Source organism: Microcaecilia unicolor, chromosome 8 (assembly GCF_901765095.1).
Source record: "Microcaecilia unicolor chromosome 8, aMicUni1.1, whole genome shotgun sequence".
NCBI classification, from domain to species: domain Eukaryota; kingdom Metazoa; phylum Chordata; class Amphibia; order Gymnophiona; family Siphonopidae; genus Microcaecilia; species Microcaecilia unicolor.
In genome coordinates, this window is record NC_044038.1 from 66,272,868 (window position 1) to 66,296,623 (window position 23,756).

Sequence of the window (23,756 nt, forward strand, 5' to 3'; positions counted from 1 at the left end):
ATCTTTCGACATAAATCGGAAGATGGACATCCTTCTCCCAGGGATGTCCAAATCAGTATAATCAAAACCTGGTTTTGGACGTCTCCAACTGCAGTCCGTCACAAGGACAGCCAAAGTTCAAGGGGGTGTGTTGGAAGCATAGTGAAGGCGGGACTTGGGCGTGCCTAACACGTGGACGTCCTTGACCCATAATCGAAAAAACAAGGACGTCGCTGATGAAAACTTGGACGTTTTCTCCCGGACGCGTTTTTATTACGACTAAGGCACAAAAAGGTGGCCGAAATGACCACCGGAGGGAATCAGTTACTCCCCCAGTGGTCACTAACCCCCTCCCACCCTCAAAAAACCATCTTCAAAAGTATTTTTTGCCAGCCTCAGATGTCATACTTCGGCCCATGACAGCGCATGCAGGTCCCTGGAGCAGTTTTAGTGAGTGCAGTGCACTTCAGACAGGCGGACCCAGCCCCATCCCCCCCCCCCCCCCCCCCCCACCTGTTACGTTTGTGGAGGAAAAAGCGAGCCCTCCAAAACCCACCAGAAACCCACTGTACCCACATCTAGGTGCCCCCTTCACCCGTAAGGGCTATGGTAGTAGTGTACAGTTGTGGGTAGTGGGGTTGGGGGGCTCAGCACACAAGATAAGGGAGCTATGTTCCTGGGAGCATTTTATCAGGTCCACTGCAGTGCCCCCTAGGGTGCCAAGTTGGTGTCCTGGCATGTCATGGAGACCAGTGCACTACAAATGCTGGCTCCTCCCACGAGGCTTGCATTTGGCAGTTTTTGATATGGACGTCTTTGGTTTCGAAAATTGCCGAAAGTCAGAAACGTCCATGTCCTAGGGATGGCCAAATTTAAGGCTTTGGACGTCTCTGACGATATTTTCGAAACGAAAGATGGACGTCCATCTTTTCGAAAATACGGGTTTCCCTGCCTCTGGATTTTGCTGTTTTGCAAGGACGTCCAAATTGCAACTTGGACGTCCCTTTTGAAAATGCCCCTCTTAGTGTACTGCATAGCAAAGAGAGTGCGAGAAGGCTCGTGCAGAGCTGGTAGAACTGGATGTGGGCAATGAGCATTGAGGCCTGAAAAGCTTTCCTCCCAAATGAGTCTAGAATCTATTGTTTTCCTTCATTTATTATCGTTTGCAAAAAAAATCCCTTGCTCTCTACCATCTCATCACTGCCATACCCATATGAAAAAACATAATGTGGTTTGGGCATCTCCCTTGACCTTTCTGCTGCTTTGGACCTCATTGACTGTTCTCTTCTACTTTCCAGTTTATCTTCTCTTGGTCTGATGGGGTCAGTTCTCTCTTGATTTGCCTCCTTTCTGTCAAACCGTATGTATACTGTTGTCACTGCTGCTGTCAAGTCCCTTGTCTTGTGGGGATCCCCAGGATCCTGTGCTGTCCCCACTCCTCTTCGTCCTGTTTTAGTCCCCTCACAACCCTGATTCAAACCACAGGTATTTTTTCCATTTTTAGGGAAGTAGCAAGAGCACATTTGAGAGGTTGAAGAAGAGACGAGGGAAGAGCTGGGGTTTGCATTAAATATGGGAACCTTGTATGCTTGTGTATCAAAGAATGAAAACAAGAAGACCAACTTTGAGGAGGAGTAATCTGCAGATGATGTAGCTTTTACCACTGGCAGCTGAATAAATCTTTAGATAAACACAAACGGGATGAACCAGACAGACAGCATGGGTAGTTTTGTATTTGACTTTAATCTATTAGGTTACTATAAATAGAATGAATTTCCAAGAAGCTACAGGAGAACTGCCATGGTCCCTAACTTGGTCGATTTTTGATTTGTGTGCGTTGGCATTTTGACTTTTACATTGTGCAAGGTCACTTTGAGGTGTCTTCTTGCTGTGTGCTGATGAAGGCAAACAGATTCTCTTGTTTTTGTTGTAGTGCCATGAGCTGAAGTCTGCACAGTATCATCACAAGTGGGTTCACAACACTTGCTCCTGCGATAGAAAGTTGTAGAGGCCATTTAGGAAGTATTGTACAAAGGTTCTGCTTTGTAAGGTTTGTCCAAGTACGTGTCTGTACATTTGTCTTTTATATAACTGCATCCAGAATGCCTTGCAGTCATTTAAAATAAGTTTGTAATAATATGCAGAGTAGTGAATGACGACAGAAACAGATCAGTATGGCTCATCCAGCCTACTTGGTAGGGTAATTCCTGCTGCGCAGCACAGATTACTCTCCTCATGATTTCTTTAGAAATAGTGTCCTTTTTTTCACTTCTGCTCTGTGGTTTCCATCCTTTTGCACTTAGGGATTCACTGTGTATATCCCGCTGTTTGAATTCCAGGACTGTATTGCTTCTGCCATATCTGGGAAGGCATTCCAGTCAACCACCTCCCTTCTTATTAAAAAATATTTCCTGATGTTGCTTTTGATTCTGTCTCCTTGTTGCTTACTATCATATTCTTTAGTTCTAGAGCTTCCCCTTATTTGGAAAAGGCTTATTTGTTCAGTAATTCCTTTCAAGTGTTTAAAAGACTGCATTGAATCCTCTCTATCTAGGGTTACTATGTTTGCACAGACAATAAAGAGGACAGAAAAATAAAAATGGTTGCTACTTTTGCTAATGAAATATTTAATCATAGCTTTGTTAATGAACACACATCAAACAGTGACTGACTTAAAGTATAGCAGCAGACAGTCTGTTTTTCAAGAACTTCCGGATTTGAGTTTGACGAAGTCCAAGCCCAAGCGTACTAATAAAAAGAGCGAATATCCCTCAACATATCTATCTTTGCATGATATATGCTTAAAGTTGTGCTGCACAAACAAAATCCTTTGACAGATTCAACCACCAGGGAAACAGAGAGGAGATCAGCAATGCCCTTCTCTCTCTGTAGCCACCCCCATGTGTCCATGCTGACTAATGGGCCATAGATGGTGTCTCTCATTATGTGGGTAGGTGTTTTGGTCACATAAAAAGAGGATATTTTCCTAAAAATGAAAAATCCTGGAGGATAGTTCTGAAGATGTCCAAAAAGAGGATATATGGTAACCCTACTCTCCCTCTTGTTCTTTAGGGTATACATATTTAAGACCCTCAGTCGTCTTGTATGTCTTCTGATGGACACCTCTTACTGTCTTGGTTGCTTTTCTCTGAACCATGTCTATATATTTTATTTTCTTAATGAGATACAGCCTCCAAAACAGAACACAATACTCCAAGCGAGACTTCCAGCAAAATCATCTACAGGGGAATCATGACCACCTCTGCTCTGCTAGTTATGTACCCTTGCTAAACAGTCTAACAACCTTTTGGCTTTGTCACATTATATTGCCACCTTGAGATTCTCAGACACTATCACTCCAAGGTGTCTCTGCTGGTCAATCCACATTAGCCTCTTGCCTCTTGTCACACAGCTCTTTTGGGTTTCTGCTCCCCAGATGTATCACTCTACACTTCATTGCATTAGAGGTTAACTGCCAAACATTTGACCAGATTTTTAGTTTTGTAAATCTCAGTTTGCCTACTCTCTCCCTCTGTTGCAGATCTTCATGCCATCTATAAAAAGGCAAATTTTCCTTTCTAACCTTTCGAGGATATTGTTCACATAGGTATTGAACAGAATTGGCTCTGTGACTGAGCTTTAAGGCACTCCACTACTTATCTTTGTCTATATTTTAAGAGTTCAAGAATTAGCTCTTTGTAGGACATAGAGAAGGAATGTGCCTCAATGACACTTGAGGTCCACTGGACAGTGGGAAGATGAGATACTTGATGGTCCCTTTTCCTGAAATAGACTATGCCTACATTTTACACTGGGACAAAGACAAGACAGGCGTTAGAAGGAAGGCGAGGCCATGTAAAGTAATGGAGAGATGAACCAGATAAATTCATGCAAGATTTTGGAAATGATGGGTGCAGTTTTGAAGTGGATTTAGGAAATTGTGCTCTTTTGGAACTGCTCAGTTTAGAGACAACATATTTTGGATTTCATGAAGATGTGAGGCTTACATGGTTGAAGCTGCTAGACCAGAGAACATAAAACCTGGGATTTATAGAAGACTAGTAAAAAAAAAAAAGGCCCGTTTCTGAGACCAATGAAACGGGCGCTAGCGAGGTTTTCATCGTAGTGTGTATGTTTGAGAGAGTGTGTGTGAGAGTGAGTGTGTGATAGAGACAGAGTGAATGTGCGAGTGTGTGTGTGTGAGAATGAGTGTCTGCCGCAGGGGCCCCGCCTCCGTCTGCTGCCCTCCTTTCCCTCCCCGTCCCATGTTTGTTCCCAGCGCCCCTCCCAGCTTCAGGGTTGTGCCCCCCCCCTCCTCGGCCTTTCAGGATCATGGCCCCTCCGTCGCCTGGCCTTTTTCCCCATCGTAGTGTGTATGTTTGAGAGAGTGTGTGTGACAGTGAGTGTGTGAGAGAGACAGAGTGAATGTGTGAGTGTGTGTGTGACAAAGTGAGAATGTGTGAGTGTGTGTGTGAGAGAATGAGAGTGTAGCGCAGGGGCCCCCCTCCGTCTCCCGCCCTTGTTCCCCCTCCTCCTCCCGTTTCCTCCCCTCCCCCTCCCAGCTTCAGGGTTATGGCCCCCCTCCCTACGCCTTTCAGGATTGTGGCTCCTCCGTCTGCCGCCCCCCCTCCCTCTGCCTTTCAGGGTCGTGGCGCTCCCTCCCACTGTGACGTTCAAGCTGGCTCCCTTCCTCCGGCGTTGAGGCAGGCAGGCTGGCGCCCTCCGACGTTCAGGCTGCCTGCCTGCGTCCCTCCCTCCCTCCCTCCCTCCGACGTTGTGCGGGGCGATGTTATTCGTCTGTGTGTTGCAGGTCGTCGATGGCGCACCGTCAAAATGGGCGCGGAGAGGAGGAGATGAGATCGCGTTTCGTCGAGTCGCTCCGTGGAAATGGCCGCCAAGAGGGGGAGATGATATCCGGTTTGCCCAACAGTGTTTGCTCCGCCCTCGACGTCATCACATTGTGACGCGAGGGCGGGGTAGACACTGCTGGGCAAACCGGATATCTAGACCGCCTCAAAGTTCCGGCTTGAGGCTTCATTAGAACGTTGGTGGTGCCTTTTATATATAGAGATATAGGTATGAGGTATATACGATAGTTAACTTATGATCAATACTGATATTATGGGACAGAGGTAGGGGACCACAGACACTTGCACAAAGCTGTTTGACTTGCCCAAGAGATCCAGATTAGCTATAGAATATCATATTAAATTATACCCCACCCCCCACCCACCCCAAGTGCCTTGGCCTTCATTCCCCTGTCTTAGAAACATAGATATATGATGGCAGATAAGGGCCAGATGGCCCATCCAGTCTGCCCTTCCTCAGTAACTACCAGCTCCTTTTCCTAAGGGATCCAAGGTGCCTGTCCTGTGCTTTCTTAAACTCTGACACAGTCTTAGCCTCCATGACCTCCATTGGGAGACCATTCCACGCATCCACCACCCTTTACATGAAAGAGTATTTTCTTAGATTCCTCCTAAGCCTATTTCCTCTTAACTTCATCCTATGCCCTCCTGTACATTAACGCCACTGAGGTATTTAAATGTCTCTATCATATCCCCTCTCTCCCACCTCTTTTCCAGTGTATACATATTAAGGTTCATAATCTTGTCTCTATATGTTTTATGACTTCTTACTGATTTTGTAACTGCCCTCTGGTTTGACTCCATCCTGTATATATCATTCTGAAGGTGGGGTCTCTAGAATTGCACGCAGTACTCTAAACGAGGCCTCACCAGAGACTTATACAAGGACACTATCACCTCTTTTTCCTGCTGGTCATCCCTCTCCGTATGCACCCAAGCATCCTTCTGGCTTTTCACATAGCCTTTCCTACCTGTTTGGCCACCTTAAGGCCATCAGACATTTGCCCCCAAGTCACGGTTTTCTTTTGTACACAGAAGCACTTTGCCACCTATATTGTACCATTCCCTTGGATTCTTGTAACCCAAGTGCATGACCCTGCATTTCTTAGCATTAAATCTCAGACCATTCTTTCATGCTTCGCTAGATCCTTCCTCATGCCATCTACACCCTCTGGGGTATCCACCCCATTTCAGAGTTTGGTATCATCCACAAAGAGACAAACCTTACCAGAGAGCCCTTCTGCAATATCACTCACAAAGATCTTAAAAAGAGCCGGCCTAAGGACCGATCCCTGTTTACACCACTGATAACATCCCTTTCCTCAGAGCAAGCTCCATTTACCACTACCCTTTGTCACCTTCCATTTAACCAGTTTTTAACCCAGTCGCTCACTTTAGGTCCCATATCGAGGGTCCTCAGTTTATCAGTAGCCTGTGCAGAACCATGTCAAAGACTTTGCTAAAATCCAAATACACCACATCTAGCGCCCTTCCCATTTCTGTTTGGTCACCCAGTCAAAGAAATCAATCAGATTTGTCTGACAGGGCAGGTCAGACAAAGGAGCCTCCAGAACTTCTTTGAGTTCCTTGAGTACCCTCTGATGTATCCCATCAGTCCCCATCGCTTTGTCTGCTTTTAGTTTAGGAAGCTCCTCACGAACAGTCTTCTGAGAATCAGTCCTGGTCTACCATACATCCATCCCCATTGGCATTTGTTTTCTATAGTTCTACTCCCAGCCTTTCATCCGTGAACACAAATAATTGTTATGCAGTTCAGCTTTATCCTTATCGTCCTCCACTTATTCCTCCCCCTCAGCTTTGAGCCTCACAATGCGATTATAGCACTTCCTCCTGTCACTTATATATCTGAAAAATGTCTTGTCCCCCAATTTTACTGTATCGGCTATCTTTTCTTCCATTTGCCTCTTCGCTTTCCTGACAGCTTTTCCTGGTTCTCTTAGCAAAACTACCTGGAAAAGCTATCTTCCTCTTTCCAAGTCCTCTTGTAACGTATGAATGCTAACCTTCTTTCCCTTACCTTTTCCGCTATTATGTTCGAGAACCAGAGCAGCCTTTACTTTTGTCATTTTCTAACATAAAGGATTGTTGCCTTTAAAGTAGCTCCTTTCAGTTTCGTGCACAGCTGTTCTACTTCCTTCAGCTGTTCCCATCTAGCTAATTCTTCCTTGAGAAATGCCCCCATATCAGCAAAGTTAGTTCTTTTGACGTCTAGGACCTTCAATCTCAAATAAGCCCTCTTCTCTGTCTTAATATTGAACCACACCATTCGGTGATCACTAGATGCCAAATGATCTCCCACTATAACATCAGAAACATTTTCCCTGTTTATAAGCACTAGGTCTAGAATAGCTCCATCCCATGTCAGTTCCGTTACCCATCACTGAAACAATTCTTCCTGTAGAGAATCCAAGATCCCTTTGTTTCTAGATGATCCCACATCAGGGATGCCCCAATCGACGTCTGGCATATTAAAATCAGTTATCGATAGTACTTCCCCTTTCTTAGCTATCTTGTGAATGTCTTCAATTAAGTCTCTGTCCATTTCTTCTGACTGTGAAGGTGACCTATATTTTACACCAATGTAAATACATTTTTCTTTCCCTCTTACCAGTTTAACCCACAGTGCTTCTTCCTTACTCCATATGTCCTGCAGTTCTGTTACTTTAATGTTATTCTTAACATGTCATTCCTCCACCCTTTTTTCCTACCCTATCCTTCCTGAATAGCTTATAGCTAGGTATAACTATATTGTAGTTATGGTTCTCTATGAAGCACTTCTCCTTGACTGCCACTAAATCCAAGTTGGCTTCTGTCATTACAGCCTCTAGATCTAGAAATTTGTTTCCCATACTACAGGCATTGGTATACAAGGATCTCCAGATGCCACTCTTTTACATTCTATAAGGGTATTTGATGTCTTACCTTCCTGAGGGTTATTAGTGGCTTTGGGGCTTTTCTCACCCCCTTCAAATTTAGTTTGTCTTTGAGGGCCACCAACAGCTCAGAAGTTTTCAGTAATATGAGAGAGATTTGCATACCATGGAGGTAGTAGGTATGCAGGTCTCTGTCATGAATATTCATTAGGGATACCCTGAATACCTGACCTGTTGGTGATCCTTCAGGATTGGGAGTGAAGACCAAGGCTGTAGGTTGTGTGCAAGTAAGTGAAGACCAAGAGTGGTGAAACGGGGTTTTCAATCCTGTGAATTGTAATATTTTCATGCAGTGTATTTCTCTTGTTTGGCCAGCAGGTGGTGTATGTTCTGTGTTTTAAAGCTGTTGCAGAGAAGGCTGTTTTCTTTTCAGTTTAAACCCTGAGAGAAGGCAACATGAAGTGCCATTGGTCAGATACTTTCAAAGTCAAAGTTGATGCCTTGGGCCTGGAGCTCAAAGTCCAGCCAAGAGGTATAGGATTTTCCCCCGTCTCAGTGTGCAGAGGGTAAACCTCTCTGCCCTGAGGCCCTGTTCAAGAACTGTGAGCAGTTATTTTCCTGAAACTCCCCAGGTGCTATCCAGGTAGTTGCAGTGTTTAGATAGTTTTAATATTGATCCTTATTCAGTTACCTGTTATTGCTTCTTGTTTTTCGACCCTTTATATTTTTACACCGTTCTATTTGTGTGATAATAAACCTATTGGTTTATTAGCTCTGATGTCTTGGACTGATGAAGAATCCTGGTTGGTTGTGTTTTGGGTCTGTGAGTTCTTTCTAGGATCTGTGGGATCTCTAGGAGTGTGGCCCCAGTGTCCAAGAAATCACCGGGGAATAACTTGAGAGTGGGAGACTAGTCCAGAGGTAAGTAGGACCCAGTTGGTGGGAAGGGTACTAGTGTAGAGCACATGCCTAGATGTAGGTAGGCCTGAGCATTGCTGGGGATAGACCCTCCAGGTGGCTGCAGGGTTAACCCCTGGTGGGTGCTAAGTGTTCCGAGACACCAAGGTACTAGACTACAGCATTAATGAATATTCCTGCTCTTTGGATGGCTTATTATATAGTACATTCACTAAGAAATTTCTTTCCTGATGTTGAATAAGGCTTATCTGGCATTTTGTAAGCTCTTCAAAGCTTTATTGCTTTCCTTCTTTCCTAAGACCTGCTTTTTAGCAAATGTGCTGATGCCTTCTCTAGGCCTACTGTCTTGCTAAGATGCTATGTTAAATTACTTTTGATTCCTTTTGGATGCAGTCTTAAATTTTTAATGCAGCCTTCGTTTGAGACTTTGTGGGGCCACTATTCAGACCACAGGAGAGAGCCCAGCTAACTCCCACAGCCAACCCGAATTTTCATTGCTGAGCCGTTTCTGGTGACAGGCACTGAACATCTGGTTTATTTTTGGCTGGTTTATACTTAACTGGATAAGTTAATATTCGGAGATAGCCGGTTATGTTTAAACTGGCCAAAGATATTGCAACTATTTTTGTGGCCCAATGTGGCCATTTATAATAGCAGGCTATGCACGGAATATTCGGAGATAGCCAGCTATATTGCGTGATATAGCCAGTTTACTACTACTATTACTAATCATTTCTATAGCGCTACCAGGCATATGCAGTGCTCATCTCCTAGCTGCTAACCGGGAATATTCAGTTTGTGGACAGCAAACAAAAATAATTTTCATTTGGGTCCTTTCATAATGATGCACATAAAGATACTGAAAAGTAAGGACCCACTGGTGAACTTTACCTTCCCCTGAGTAAAGTTGATTTATTAGCACACTGAGTTCTGTTGCTCACTCAGTTAACATTTCTCTACTTCTATACTGGCTGGTTGATTTATCAGGCTTCTGTGTGGAATAGTCTTGCACGGGAACGGGGTTTGCGGGAATCCCCTCTGGGGCTGCAGGGTTCCTGTGGGGTTCCCATGGAAGTGTAAGCTACGCCAGCCTCTCACCTACCAAGTACTTCCTCCTTGCTTTAACAGCACAGATGTGGAAAGTCTTCCATTAACCCTCTCTGTTCCTGGACCGATGCTCAGGCCTCAACTCTGACACAGGCATGAGCATCAGAGATCACCAGACCTACTGTTGCATGCATGTGGCAACCTCTTAGCACACAGTGCCAGTAAATCAAAGACAAGTCTTACATGTGCACACCAGAGTGTTCCAACTTCCGTTCCTTCCTTGCCTGCAGTACTGCATCTCGAACACAGAGAGAGAGACAGAGAGCTGACTGGAATTTTTTTTTTTTTTGTAGGTACCATAAAATTCTGGTGGAGGCAGGTTAAACTTTTTTGGGGATGTGTTAAATTCTGGTGGAGGCAGGTTAGATTTCTGTCCCTGTGAATTCTCTAATGTCAGTAGCTGAAATGGAAGTCCAGATCAGCAATGTCCTGTTCTCATCCCTGATCTACTAATTTGGTCACCTCTTTAAAAAAAATTGTGAAACCATGCCAGTACCATAATCTGTTTATTTGAAGGCGCTGCTCTGTCACTTATAGCAGTGTTCACATTACTTTGTTCATTGCTGAAATTGATCAAGGGAATGTATAGAATGTATAACCTGCTTCCCAGAATGATTGCTCAAAGCGATGTACATGAAACAGTCATGTGACACAACAAAGACTTCACTATAGTTGAGAGAGCAGCACTGAGCAACGTTACCAGCTAATTACATTTCTTGAGAATACTGCTAAAAATAGCCCAGCAAGACTTTGTCCATTAACCATCATTAGCTTGGGGAAAAGTCATTTTTGACTTATTTTTTTTTTCTTGAAGGACAAGTAGATGGCCTATTGCCTTCTTGTTCCCATTTTTCAGGGTGAATCTCTTCCTGTTCTTTTTGAACTTCCATCATGGCTGAGATTTGTTAAAGAGGAGATGGGATGGTAATCGTAAAGATAACGAAGGAAAGAGGAGTCTCACTTTGGATGGTGAACAAAACAAAATTGAGATTGGCTGATGGGATGGGGGGAGGAGGGTGGGAGGGAACTTAAAGACAGGCACCCAGAGAACAGTGAACGGCTCAGATGATGGAAAATCTAAAATTCAGTCTAGCTGTGCCAGTGACACTGCCATTCTACCATGTTTCTGTAAAGTTTGAGGTCTGAGGTATACACTAATTCCTGGGTTGGGTTTCAGATTGTAGTCCCATTGTGTTTGGTTTCTGTATTCTAGGTATATTCGTCATGGAGCTCCTCCAGTAATTAACCCCTTGGGCACTCAGTTTGCAGCTGGCACATCAGTCCGCCCTTCTTATAACCAGACGTTGGTCCTCACTAGCATGCTACAGAACACCACCTTCTTGAATGTCAGCAACCCTGCAGCTGGAGACTGGTTCATAGCAGCTCACCTGCCAAAAGATGATGGGAAAATCCAAGTGAAGGTACTTAACATACCAAGCGTAGCCCATCGCATGATACTGTCTGAGGGGGAAATGCTGAGACTGCTTCATTGCTTCCTCATTTGTTACTCAATGCAGAGTATTGTGTGCTCTCCTATTCTGTTTGCAATTTTTTGTTCAGCTTTCATCAGGGTTTTCTTCTTTCCCTCTAGTTCTGTAACCTTAGCGCCTAAATCTAAGTGCCATTTGCACACATTAATAATGTAAGCGCACAAGGGGACATTCTTTGTGGGGGGGGGGGGGGGTGCTTGGGCATGTCAAAATTTTATGCGCATAGATCATAGACTACTGTTCTTTACATGCTAAGTTGCTACATTTATCATGTGCATTTATTCCTGTTATTAACATTGCAGTGGGTGTGCCTAAATGTAAGTGGAAATCCTGACGTTTGCTAGTATTCTAGAAAAGTGCGCTGATTATGAATCTATAATTACAGGATAGAGGAGGAGCATCCAAGAAAACAGGGTAATCGATCTGCAAACTCCAAGATGGAAAACAAACAAAGCAGATACGTATATGAAAAACAATATTTAATGAATTAAAATCAAAATGAAATTAATAAGCCCGACACAGGTCGTGTTTCGCCCAACTGGGCTGCATCAGGGTGGAAAGCAGACAAAGCAGAAACACGGCCTGTGTCGGGCTTGTTAATTTCATTTTGATTTTAATTCATTAAATATTGTTTTTCATATACGTATCTGCTTTGTCTGTTTTCCATAGAGGAGGCGCGTCTTCAGAAACTTAAGCACCCACGTGGTAGTCTTTGAAGACCACTAACGGGTGAAATATTGCACGTCATTCGTTACCTATTGGCCAATTTTTACAGCTATGCAGAATTTGTACGACAGCACATTTAAACAACAGTCAAGTATTTTGGTCAATAAACTGAAAGAGCAGGGTTACACTGATGATTGTATTCGACAAGCTTATAAGAGAGTGTGGTATGCCTGGGCATATTGTTTATCACAGGGGAGAGCAGTCTTTTCTTTATAACTTGAAAGCGATGTGGACATCAGAGCCCTTAATGTTTGGTGTTTACTGGCGCAGGGCTCATGAGAAAAGTGAAAATATTTATTATTATGTTATACCTTTCCTTTGAAGATTTATGCTGACTGAGTTGGTTGTTGGCAGTGCATTTGTTTGATTAGTATTTAAGGGGCACACCACTGCACTAAGCACATAAAAAAAGCACATTATTGCACTAAAGTACCACAATAAGGAGTGAGTGACCCAATGAATGAAGTGCAATATTTCACCCTTTAGTGGTCTTGAAAGACTATTACGTGGGTGCTTAAGTTTCTGACAGTGCTCCTCCTCTATGTTGTAATTGGTTACATTCTCCTGGTTATGGTTTGGTGTTGTATATTGATTTACCAGTGAGTAGAAGATTTTTTTTTGTTTATATTCATGGCATTTTGGTGTACTTTTTATAGAATTGCCCTGTTTGTGTGGTGATGTACGCTACACCTTTTTAGGTGTGCACTTGCTCATGTCTTTATGAATCTTCCTGCCATGCTGGATATAATTCATATTCTCTCTCTCTCTCGCTTTCTCTTGACTTCATATCCACATTGTTGTGTATTTGCTTTACCCTTCTGTTCTCACCTTAGGGCTTTTCCACGTCCTGTGTCTACATATTCCAGCCAGACATGTTTGTGATGCGGATCATTAACATCCCTATCCTGGAAATGGATACTCCACTGCAGCAAACCGTTGTGTGGCCCACAAAACCTGCGTACTTCAGGTAAGCAGGCCTTCTGTGATCACTGCTGCATGCAGACAGCAAAACACAGAACTGAACATGTCTCTTCACCAGTTTTCTCCCCTTGCCCATATTTTTGTCCCTGTTTCATTAAATTTTCCAAGATGTTGTGTTACCCCTTTAGAATTTCTTTCCAACATTCAGTTGGGTTGGAAGAAATAACAATATGAACATGATAAAAGAAAGCAATATCGCTACCCTCAGTCAAGTAGGACATTTGTAATTGGAAAGCTAGGCCTTTTATCTGCTTACAGAGAGCCAAATAATCCCTCCAAAACAGTGGTTCTCAACCAGTGTCACTAAGAATTTGACAAGTGTAATTGAAAGGTCAATGGTTTAATATAATGGGGGTCCAGTATTTCATATCGCCTATACCGTGTGCTGAAAAGTCTTTCAAAATTTACACATGCAACAGGAATTTCTGTTAATGTGACCTCAGGTGCAACTATTTTCACAAGACCTACTTGGCTGTCATGAAAATAGTTGCTGCTGAGTTTATATTAGCAGAAAATCCTGTTGCTTGTGTAAATTTTGAAAGAATTTTCAGTGCTGGGTAAAGGTGATAAGATACTAAGAATTTGACAACATGCAACATGTGGTGAAGATTAGGGAGAGCCCACTCCTCTCCTTATTCTTGGCAGTCACCACCATTTCATTTGTTTTTGCCTTGCATCACTGTTGGCAACAATAAAATGAAATGAGAGATTTTTTAAAATATTTTTCCTTTGTTCAACTGTGAATTCAGCAGTGTTCACTGTAAGCACATGCAATCATTGTCAGGTGTAGCACAACAGAAGAAAGGTTGAGACCCACTACTTCAAAGGTAATCCATTCCAGATATCTGGAGTAGTGCAACTGAATGCCGCCTTATGGGATGTAGGAGTATGATGTAAACCAGCCTTCTGGGAGGAAACGCATCTGCTAAATAATGGGCTTAACCCATACAGGGGATTATTTGATAAAGCTTATTCCACTGATAAAGGGCTCTTAAAATTGCGCAGCCACATTTTAAAAATTAAAAACACTTAAGGGGTCAGCGCCTGTTGCTAACCACATAAATGCTTTTGAATATTGGGCCTTTTAGAGGTCAAATGCGATGTCGGCTTCAGTACCAAAATTGACCCAAAATCTGTGTTTGGCTTTGTTTCGGTCAACATACCTGTGTATTTTTGGCTGGAACTAAAACTATGCTGTGTAGCCCCCCCCATCCCTCAACCCGGCAGCCCCCTCCTGGGCCTTCTGTGTCGGTCTCGTGGGTGGCTAGTGGGAAGGAGCAATTCCCACTTGCTCCTGCCGCAAAATGGCTTTCAGGACTTCAGCAACAGTGACTCAAGACTGCTGCTGGAGGTTGCAGCAGCCATTTTGAGATTGGAATCTGCATGGGCAGGAAAGATCCCATACTGGTTCCAGTCTTAAAATGGCTGCCACTGGAAGTCCCAGAAGCCATTTTGAGGCAGGAACAAGTGGGGAGCCTCATGCCACCAATGAGTCCAACACAGGCCCAGGAGGGGGCTGCCACTGGGAGAGGGAGGGGGGAAAGTAAATCTGGGAGGGGGACTTTTTTTTTCGGCCAAATGGGGCTAGTTTGGGGTTCAGATTCTGCCAAAACCAAATGGCCAATTCCAGTTGCAGATATGGTTTTGGGAGAAACTCTCGCCCCTTCATGAATTGTTCTCCGAAAACAGCATCCCAATTCTCAAGCAGCACACATGCCTCTCTCTGGGAATTATTCAGTACTTCTTTTGTCTATACTTGTGGAGAGGATCAGAGGTGGCTGGTTTCTAGTGCTTGTGAGGTCACCGATGCTGTAAATTATTTTAGTATACTCCTTTTTATTCTGTTTGAATGTTTTCTAAAGAAACATTTGTTTTTGTTCACCGACTTAGGGCTGTTATCATAGGTGGTATATTAAGTATGATGTATACGTAAATTTAATATATAAATACAATACATTTCTCAAAAGTTTCTGAGCAGATTATAGGATAACATAGAATTAGTTATGTGTCTCTAGTGAGATGCTGTATGCCAGGCCCACGGGGAAGTTCTGCTCAGCCCGCATCATAGTTTCTAATGTGCATTCTAAATCTAATATCTGTGATTGTAATGGGGAGAACAGGGAGGACAAATATTTTAGTGTGGCCCATTGATGAATTTGTGGCTGCCATAGCGGCCCATCATTATTGATGAGTTTGAAATACCTGCTGTATACAGAATACAGTTACTTGTGGTAAGTATCTTTCATGGACCCCGGAATCTGTGCTGCTTCCTGATTATCACAAATATTCATGAGGGTCAAGTGTGTGTGTGTGTAGGGCGAGGAGAAGGGGGTGTGGCGCAGATCCTGATCACACAGTTTTCTAACATTTGATTTGATTCTTTCCCGTATGCAGAGTTTTTATCCCTGAATTCACCTTGGTACTGAAGCTAGAACTGGGACGATGCATTGCAAATAACACAGAGGCAGTGTGTCCTGTGCAAGTCACACTGGGCTCAGTCACACTGCCACAGAGCTACGAACACACAATAGATTGCACAAGCAAGGCAAACTGCAGTATGATCCTGACTTCCCCACCCTGGGATAGCTGGCTGAAGGTCACAGTCGAGAGCATCAGCAATAGGAACACGACTATTATGTATGAAGTAGTGGCCTCCCGTACAGGTAAGCACCCTGTGTCTTTACATTCAGTCCTTGCTTTTCTCTCACTCTCTGATGCATTTCCTTCTGCACAAGTGAATCCTGACACTCTCTCTCAGGGTTGCTGATTGGCTGTAGATCAGTGCTTACCAAAATTTCTATGGCCACAATCCCATTTTAGTGGCCACAGACAAACCCACAACTCCCTACCCTTCTTTGCCGCTCCTATCCATCCTGCAGACTTGGCTGTGATGACGCCATATTTCCCTTTCTTCCGTGGAGGATTGTGCAATCCCAAATGGAGTTGCAACTTATTGTTTGGGCATTGCTGCTTAGATTTTCTGTTGAGCTTAATTCAGTTTTACGTACGTGGCCATGTAGCTCTGATTCCTTAATCTATTCCCCAACAAAAGCGAGAGTACACATCCTTGCGTGCAGTAATGTAAAACCAGGTTTGGAATCGTCTATCCTGAAAATCTGGAGTCAACTGTACTTGTTCATTTTTGTATAAAATAAATTCCCTTCCCTTACCCCACAGGTAAGTGCTCTCATGGGTCTTTCCCTCTTACATAGGGGTGGCAAACAAATGACCCGTGGATCATTTTGGCCTGGCAAACTCTGTCATCTGACCTGTGCTCCTATCCCCTGATCCCCCACCCCCCCTCAAGTCTCACCGTGAAATGCAGCCCGTGGCTGTATCTTTGAGACAGTGCACTCTTTCTGTATTGTAGCGTGGTAGTCCATTTTCTGAGATACCCCAGGCCAATACTTAAAGATACACTGCAGGTGTTAAAAATCCCCCCAAATCTTTATGGAAGCAGGAATAGCAGAGTGAAATGCATCTCACACCTTCAACCTTGCTGTGCCACCAGCTGCCTTTCCAGACTTAGTAGCGCAGCTACCTGACTTCTAGGTTCATAGCTGTTTCAGATAGTGATGGGAGGTGTGCAGAATGGCTCCTTCAGTGTCAAAGCAAAGAAACAGGAATATGACCTCTCAGAATCAGCAAGAGAGACAAAAACAGCAAAGGTGGTCCAGGAAGGAGGAACAACCAATGATGGAAGTGTAGTATTTTGTTGGAGAAGGACTTGAGTTGGCCAAGTTTCGACAATAGCCTTCATCAGATATCTAAAAATGCATAACAAAATATTAAAATTAAAATCATACCACATGAAATCAGTAAAACATCAAAATGAAGCCATATATAAGAATAAAAAACATATCAAAATATGCGCGGTTACCATCATATTTTTCAGTAGAAAACACAGTGAATACACAGATATCTCCCTAAAATTGACTGAAAAAATATATATATACATCAGATCAGAGAATAAAAAAAAAAAAAAATATATATATATATATATATATATATATACACACACATCAAATCGGAGCAAAACTGTGATTGTAAACATACATTAAACATATCAGAACTTGACATATCAATTTATTCTATAGAAAAAGATAGGCTATTGTCCTAAAATATCAATCTGCTGTAATACAGATTTATAAAACACTGTAGGATGAGCCATAAGGGCAGACAGAAAAAAGTGAAAGAGGAATGAAAAACTTAAATGTCATAATCCATATAATAATTTGCACCTCCAACGTTCTACGTCTGGATGCCTGGGTTCGTAACACAATTCCCATTGGTCCGCCCTCGCGTCTGAATGTGATGACGGCAGAGGGCGGATCAGTGAGAGGGAAGGGAAGCCAGTATCAGCCAGCCACAGAACGTTGGAGGTGAGGATAGATTCACGGGAGAATCGCCCCATCCCTCCCTCCCCCCTCTGTCCTCAGAGTTCCAGGCTCTCCTCCCTCCCTCTCCTCAAAGTGCTAGCCCGACCTGCGTTGCCCGCCCTCTTATCCCAGTCCTCCGCCTGCCGCTCGCTCTGCCTCTGGTCCCGCCCTTCCGGAAACAGGAAAAGAGGGCGGGGCCAGAGGCAGAGCTGAGACAGAGGGGAAGGCAGGCTGAAGCGCCGTGCCTGTTCGCCTTTCACTGCTGACGCTGGACCCCGAGGTAAAAACTTTTAAATTCTGAGCGGCACGCAGGAAGGCGAGGGGCAGGCGGAGGACTGGGAGAGGAGGGTGGGCAACACAGGTCAGGCTAGCACTCTGAGGAGAGGTAGGGATGAAGGGAGGCCTGGAACTCGGAGGAGAGGGAGGGGGCCTGGAACTCAGAGGAGAGGGACAAGAGGAGGGCCAGGAACTAGGAGGGAGGGGGAGGGATGTGGCCTAGAACTCGGAGGAGAGGGGGGCCTGGAACTTGGAGGAGAGGGAGGAGGAGAGAGGGGCCTGGAACTTGGAGGAGAGGGAGGGAGGGCGGGGGCCTGGAACTCGGAGGAGGAGAGGGAGGGGGCCTGGAACTTGGAGGAGAGAGAGGGAGGGAGGGAAGCCTGGAACTCGGATGAGAGGGGGGGGAGGGAGGGGGCCAAGCTGGAACTCGAAGGATAACCTTGCTAGCACCCGTTTCATTTGTGTGAGAAACGGGCATGTTTTACTAGTATATAATAAACTGTTCAAAACAAGACACACTATGTAAAGACTGTGAATTTATAGTTAAAAAAAAAAATAGCTATAAAATTTGTTTTGGTGCCATTTTTTATTAGAGGCTAAATGAATAAAAAACAAGTTTAAGTGGACCGATGAGTACAAAGTGACAATATTAATCAGGCAAAAACAAAATAAAGCAAACACTATTATGACTATCAAAAACCAAAGAACAAGAAGACTTCTTAAATCTCATCAACACTGAACCAGGGCATTAGCTCAGAAAGCGTGTAAAGTACAAACACCTGCATTTGCATCCATGGACGCCTTCCGTTCTCAGAGACCCATATAATGGCGCAAAGGGAGCCTTTTTGAAAAAAATATATATACACTATAAACTCTTTAAACTTAATATAAAAAGCTAATAAAAGTAATAGATGGCTGATACAAGTTTTAGAATATATTTCCTTTCATTATAAAATTAAACCTGCCATGTTGGCCATGCCGAAAAAATGCGCCAAACTTGTGAACTGTGTGCATTACATTTATCACCATGGCACTGACAAAAGATCACAAAGGCTAAGGCAAAATGTATAAAAAAGCTTGGGCCGCATAAAACAGGAGACCAGAAATGCCTCTATACCAAATTAATCATAAAAACTAAGGGCAGTGAGCAAACTCACAGGCAGCATTACAATCTAAGTCGCGCATAATACATATCGTTCTGTAATGTGTGGGGGTGAATTAAAGAGAGACTGTGACAAAACAGTGGGTTTTAAGCCTGTAAAAACTGTATTGATTATTTCTTGAAATGTATTTCTCTAGTTTGGCCAGCAGGTGGTGCATGTTTGTTTAAAACTGTTACAGAGGAATGACAATTCCTTCTTTAGTTTACACACAGAGAAGAAGTAACCTCCAGTGATGTGGCCAGCTACTTTTATTTATTTATCATTCGCTTTTCACATTACAAGTATACAAACTTGTGTTAAGAAAAATTGGATAAAGAAAAAACAATATTACAGGAAAAAAGAAATTATTGCATTCATAAGTTTCTTCACGCCAATATAAGTCCACTTTGGGGAGTTCAAAATCTACAAACTTGTTGAAGAAATAACAGGAAATTTAACACAGTTAAACTGAGTAGATGGGCGTATCTAGATCGCAACAATACTTTATCAAACGCTATCACTAGTTGGAATGGCTGTTCCAACAGTCTTTCTAGATGTTATAAACAATTCCAGTTGGGGCGGATCAAAAAAGATAAATTTTTCGGACTGGTAGGTGACTAAACATTTGCAGGGAAATTTTAGGAAAAAGGTAGCACCCAAGTCGATCACTTCTTGCTTCTTTTGAAGAAACTTTCTCCGGCGCAGCTGTGTTTCCCTTGATACATCTGGAAAAATGTTAATTTTTAAACCCTTGAAAATTTTATCACGATTTTTATAAAAGAGTCTCAATATCCAAGGTTTATCTGGCGATAAAGCCACTGTAGCCACCAAAGTGGCTGGCACAACTTGATCTATGTTCGAATTTTCTAATAAAGCCGAAACATCCAAGGGTTGATTTTCTAAATGTTGTTGCTGTTGGAGATTACCAGAAGGAAGATAAAATACTTGTGTGAAAGGAGGTAAATTTTCCTCCTTAATTTGAAGAATCTCTTTAAGGTATAATTTTAACATCTCTTTAGGAGCCATATTAGTCACATAGGGAAAATTTACAAGCAGTAAATTATTATTTCTAGCAAAGTTTTCCATATTTTCTGCTTTTCTTCTTAGATTAACTAAGTCTTTTAACATAACATTTTGGACTTCTTGTATTTGTTGTATTTCTTTAGCTTGTTTTTCAACCTGTGTGTTTAACTGTTTAACTTTATCTTCCACACAGTCTATATCTTGTTTGAGTTTTTGTATCTGCGGTAATAAAGCTTTGCCTAAGTCTGCTATCAAATTCCAAAGGCAGTCAAGTGTCACTTCGGGGGTGGGGGGGGTGGGGGGGGGGGGTTAGTTTGAAACACTGCAAGTGAAAAGGCTCCTACCTCGTTTGTTGTAAGGAAAGTCCAACCCCACTGGAAATAATCTCTTCCTCCATTGATGTTTCAGCCAACGTATTCGAACCCGCTCTTTCTCGTTCTCCGTTTGCCCTCGGTCTCCCTTCCTCTAGTTCCCTTTCCGGGGTTAGATTCAGTGACGCCGATATTGAAGGAGCGAGTCCACGCGGCACTGGAGGAGGAGGAGGAGGTGTTCGCACGTCGGGGCTCAATGAAACTTCCAGCTCTAAGGGTCCCTGCGTGCCTTCAACTACGGCAGGAGACACCAGCAAGCCGCTCACCGGCGTACTTGCATCTTGGACCCGCTGCAGAAAGGAATCTATGGGGCCACTTCGAGTTGGGGTGCCCAGTCGCTGGTGGGCTACGGCAGCGGCTTTCCCCCTTCTCTTTGGCATTTCTAAGGTATAAAAGGAAATTTTCTGCAGGAGCTCCAAAAATACATCCGTCCTACTCGGCGGCCATTTTGAACTCCGTGGCCAGCTAGTTTTAAAATTTGTTGTTCTGGGCTCTGATTGGCCCAGGAGCTCAATTTATCTAGGATATGCTGGCTTTTTTTGCTCCAGTCTTAGCCAGGGAGAAAAGAGAAAAGGATCTCCTTGCTGAGGCCCTGTGAACAGTTATATTTGATAACTTTTGAGAAGCTATATGTACTGATCTTCCCAGGTACTATTTAGATAGTAAATAAATGTTTAGATAGTGTTATAATTGATCCATATTTCAGTTGTTACTGTTTGCACATTTTCTGTTCATTGTTCTAATTTTTCATGTCAATAAACAATTTTAGTTTATTGCCTCTGCTTGCCTGAACTGACTAAGAATCCTGGTTGTTTGTGTGTTGGGTCTGTGAGTGCTTTCTAGGAACTGTGGGACTACTGAGAGTGTGGCCCAGTAACCTAAAAATCACTGGGGATAATTTGAGAGCCGGACACTCGCCCAGAGGCGTTTGGGATCTAGTTGGTGGGAGGAGGGTGCTATTGTAGAGCACAAGTGGCAGATTCAGGTGGCCCTGAGCTGTGCTGGGGATACCGTGTTTCCCCGAAAATAACACTGTCTTATATTAATTTTAGCTCCTCAAGACACGCTAGGTCTTATTTTTCGGGGAAACATTGGAGTCGCCCCCCCTCCACCCGCCCTCCGTTGCTCCCGGAAGTTGGAACTAACCTTAAACGCCTCCTTTCACCAAAAGTAAGACCTAGCAAAGTTTTTTTTTTTTTCTCTTTTAAAGCAGGGCCGCCGAGAGCCGGACTAGGTCGCCCCCCCTCCACCCGCCCTCCATCGCTCCCGGAAGTTGGAACTATCCTTAAACGCCTCCTTTCAGCAAGTTCGCACTCTCAGCAGCAGGGCAGACCTCTCCTTCCTTCTGTGCCCCGCCCTCGCAGATGTTACGTCAGGCGAGGGCGGGACATGGAAGGAAGGAGTGGCCTGCCCTGCTACTGCTTGCTGCGAGTGCGAACTTGGTGAAAGGAGGCGTGTAAGGTTAGTTCCAACTTCCGGGAGCGACGGAGGGCGGGTGGGTGGGGGGGGGGGCGACCTTGTCCGGCTCTCGGCGGCCCTGCTTTAAAAGAAAAAAACTTTGCTAGGTCTTACTTTTGGGGGAGGCCTTATATTTTACAATTGCAGCAAGACCTCTACTAGGTCTTATTTTCGGGGGATGTCCTATTTTCGGGGAAACACGGTAGACCCTCTTAAGTGACCGTGGGGTAGCCCCAGGCGGGTGGCTAGGCATTTCACGACAGAGACTAATATTCCAAAGCCAGCAAATGTAAGAGAACTAAAGAACTTACTGCCAGTGCAATGATGTTTCCTTTACAAAAATGATTGTTGTAATTAGGAACATAGCCCATGCTTACACAATAAGTAGACAGCACCCCAGTGACGTTACAGGGGATGGCAGCACATTAACACAGACAAATGTAAGCTCCTTGTGAGAAAATGCTATACTTTAAACATGAAATGAGTAGTCTTTGTAATTCCACAAATCAAAAAGTAAAAATAGAAACTCCATTTTTAAAAAAGGCATAAAAATTGTTTAAGAACTTTCATGAAAACCATAATCTTCTTCCCCCCCCCCCCCCCAAAAAAAAAAAAAACAACCCCATAGTAGTAGGTAGTGCCATTCAGTGTCCAATACAAATACATATAATGCCAGTGCAGAGGCTTCATATAATTTTGAGTGCTACAAATATATAGGAATGCTACCAAAAAAAGATAAAAAACTAATAAAGATGAAATGGGAAAGTAATAAATGATGTGAGTGATGTACCAGTCATCAGCTGGTGAGTTATGGATACTGTATTAGACACATTTATGACTCATCCCAACATGGACATATAGTGTAGACCAATTGGCCATAAAATAATTTCTTACAACACTAGTTACAAACATAAAACAGAAGGAGTCTGAAAAAACTAAACAACCACACAGAGAGGCTACATAGAGTGCTACAAAAAAAAAAAAACCTTAAATCGCGCTCGCTATTCAATCCCTTTGGAGCTACTGTGCTTAATTCATAAATAAATCTCTGCTCTTCTTTCATGAATTTGTCTTTCTTTTCCTCCAAGTGCTCTTTATTACTTTAATTACACAAAATTTTAGCTGTTCAGTTGAGTGATTGCATTCATTACAGTGTCGCACAAGAGGAGCTGTGGCGATTTTCCTTCTGTTTTGTGTTTGCAACTAGTGTTGTAAGAAACTATTTTATGGCCAGTTGTTCAACACTATGGGGGACATTCTGTATATGGCGCCTAAAAAATCAGTGCGGAAATCAGTGCCGACTAAGCGTATTCTATAAGTGATGCCTAGATTTAGGCATAGTATATAAAATACTCTTAATTGATATCTCGGTGCCTAAAACTATGCACATCTGTTTACACCAATGATGTAACTGGGCCATATTCTATACACATGTAAATTTCGGAACCACCCACAAAATGCCCATTTCCCCGCCTGTAACCACACCCCTTTTTGCCTGCACGCATTAGAAGTTCGGTGCACTTCATTACAGAATACGCCTAGTGAGTTGTGTGTATAAATTCTAATTAGTGCCTATTATTGCTTGTTAAGTGCTGTTATCAGCACTCAGCTTGTTAAGTTATGTACGTTGTTATAGAATCTGCTTGAATTTCAGTTCAGACCTCTAGACACACTGTATAGAATCTGGGGGTATATGTCCATGTTGGGATGAGTCATAAATGTATCTAATACAGTATCCATAAAGCAGGGGCGTTGCTGCTATGGGGCCACGGGAGCTGCTCCTTCTGCTGCCACCTGTAGTTAATTTGATTGATGTCTGTCTTAGTTCAGTTCATTCTCCTGTTTGTTTAATGAAAGAGCCTCCATTTGCTTCTGATAATCACTCACTGGCCTTCAGGCTTCACAACCAGTACATTCTGCTATAAGGGAACAGGGTCCTCAATTTCCATATGGGTTAAATTGATACTTATGGTGAGAGCTGAACATTCCTGCCTGGGTGCTTAGAATTTGGACCCTGGCACCCAGTGGAAGAGACTGATGGGACTGAGTGGCAGAGCGGTGGTGTGCTGTGGTAGTTGCTGCTGGTGTTGGGACTTACCGAAGAAAAATTGGTGTCTGAGGTTTGTGAAATTAAACAGCCAGGT

General features: G+C 43.4%; 1 protein-coding gene across 1 annotated transcript in view; it reads left to right on the plus strand.

Moving 5' to 3' along the window:
* TMEM8A (transmembrane protein 8A) overlaps positions 1–23,756 on the plus strand; it is a 116,562-nt gene that overhangs the window by 38,730 nt on the left and 54,076 nt on the right. The window contains exons 3-5 of the mRNA XM_030213108.1: positions 10,980–11,187; positions 12,816–12,949; positions 15,358–15,626. Coding sequence (XP_030068968.1) covers positions 10,980–11,187; positions 12,816–12,949; positions 15,358–15,626 — 611 coding nt within the window. The remainder of the gene's footprint in view (positions 1–10,979; positions 11,188–12,815; positions 12,950–15,357; positions 15,627–23,756) is intronic.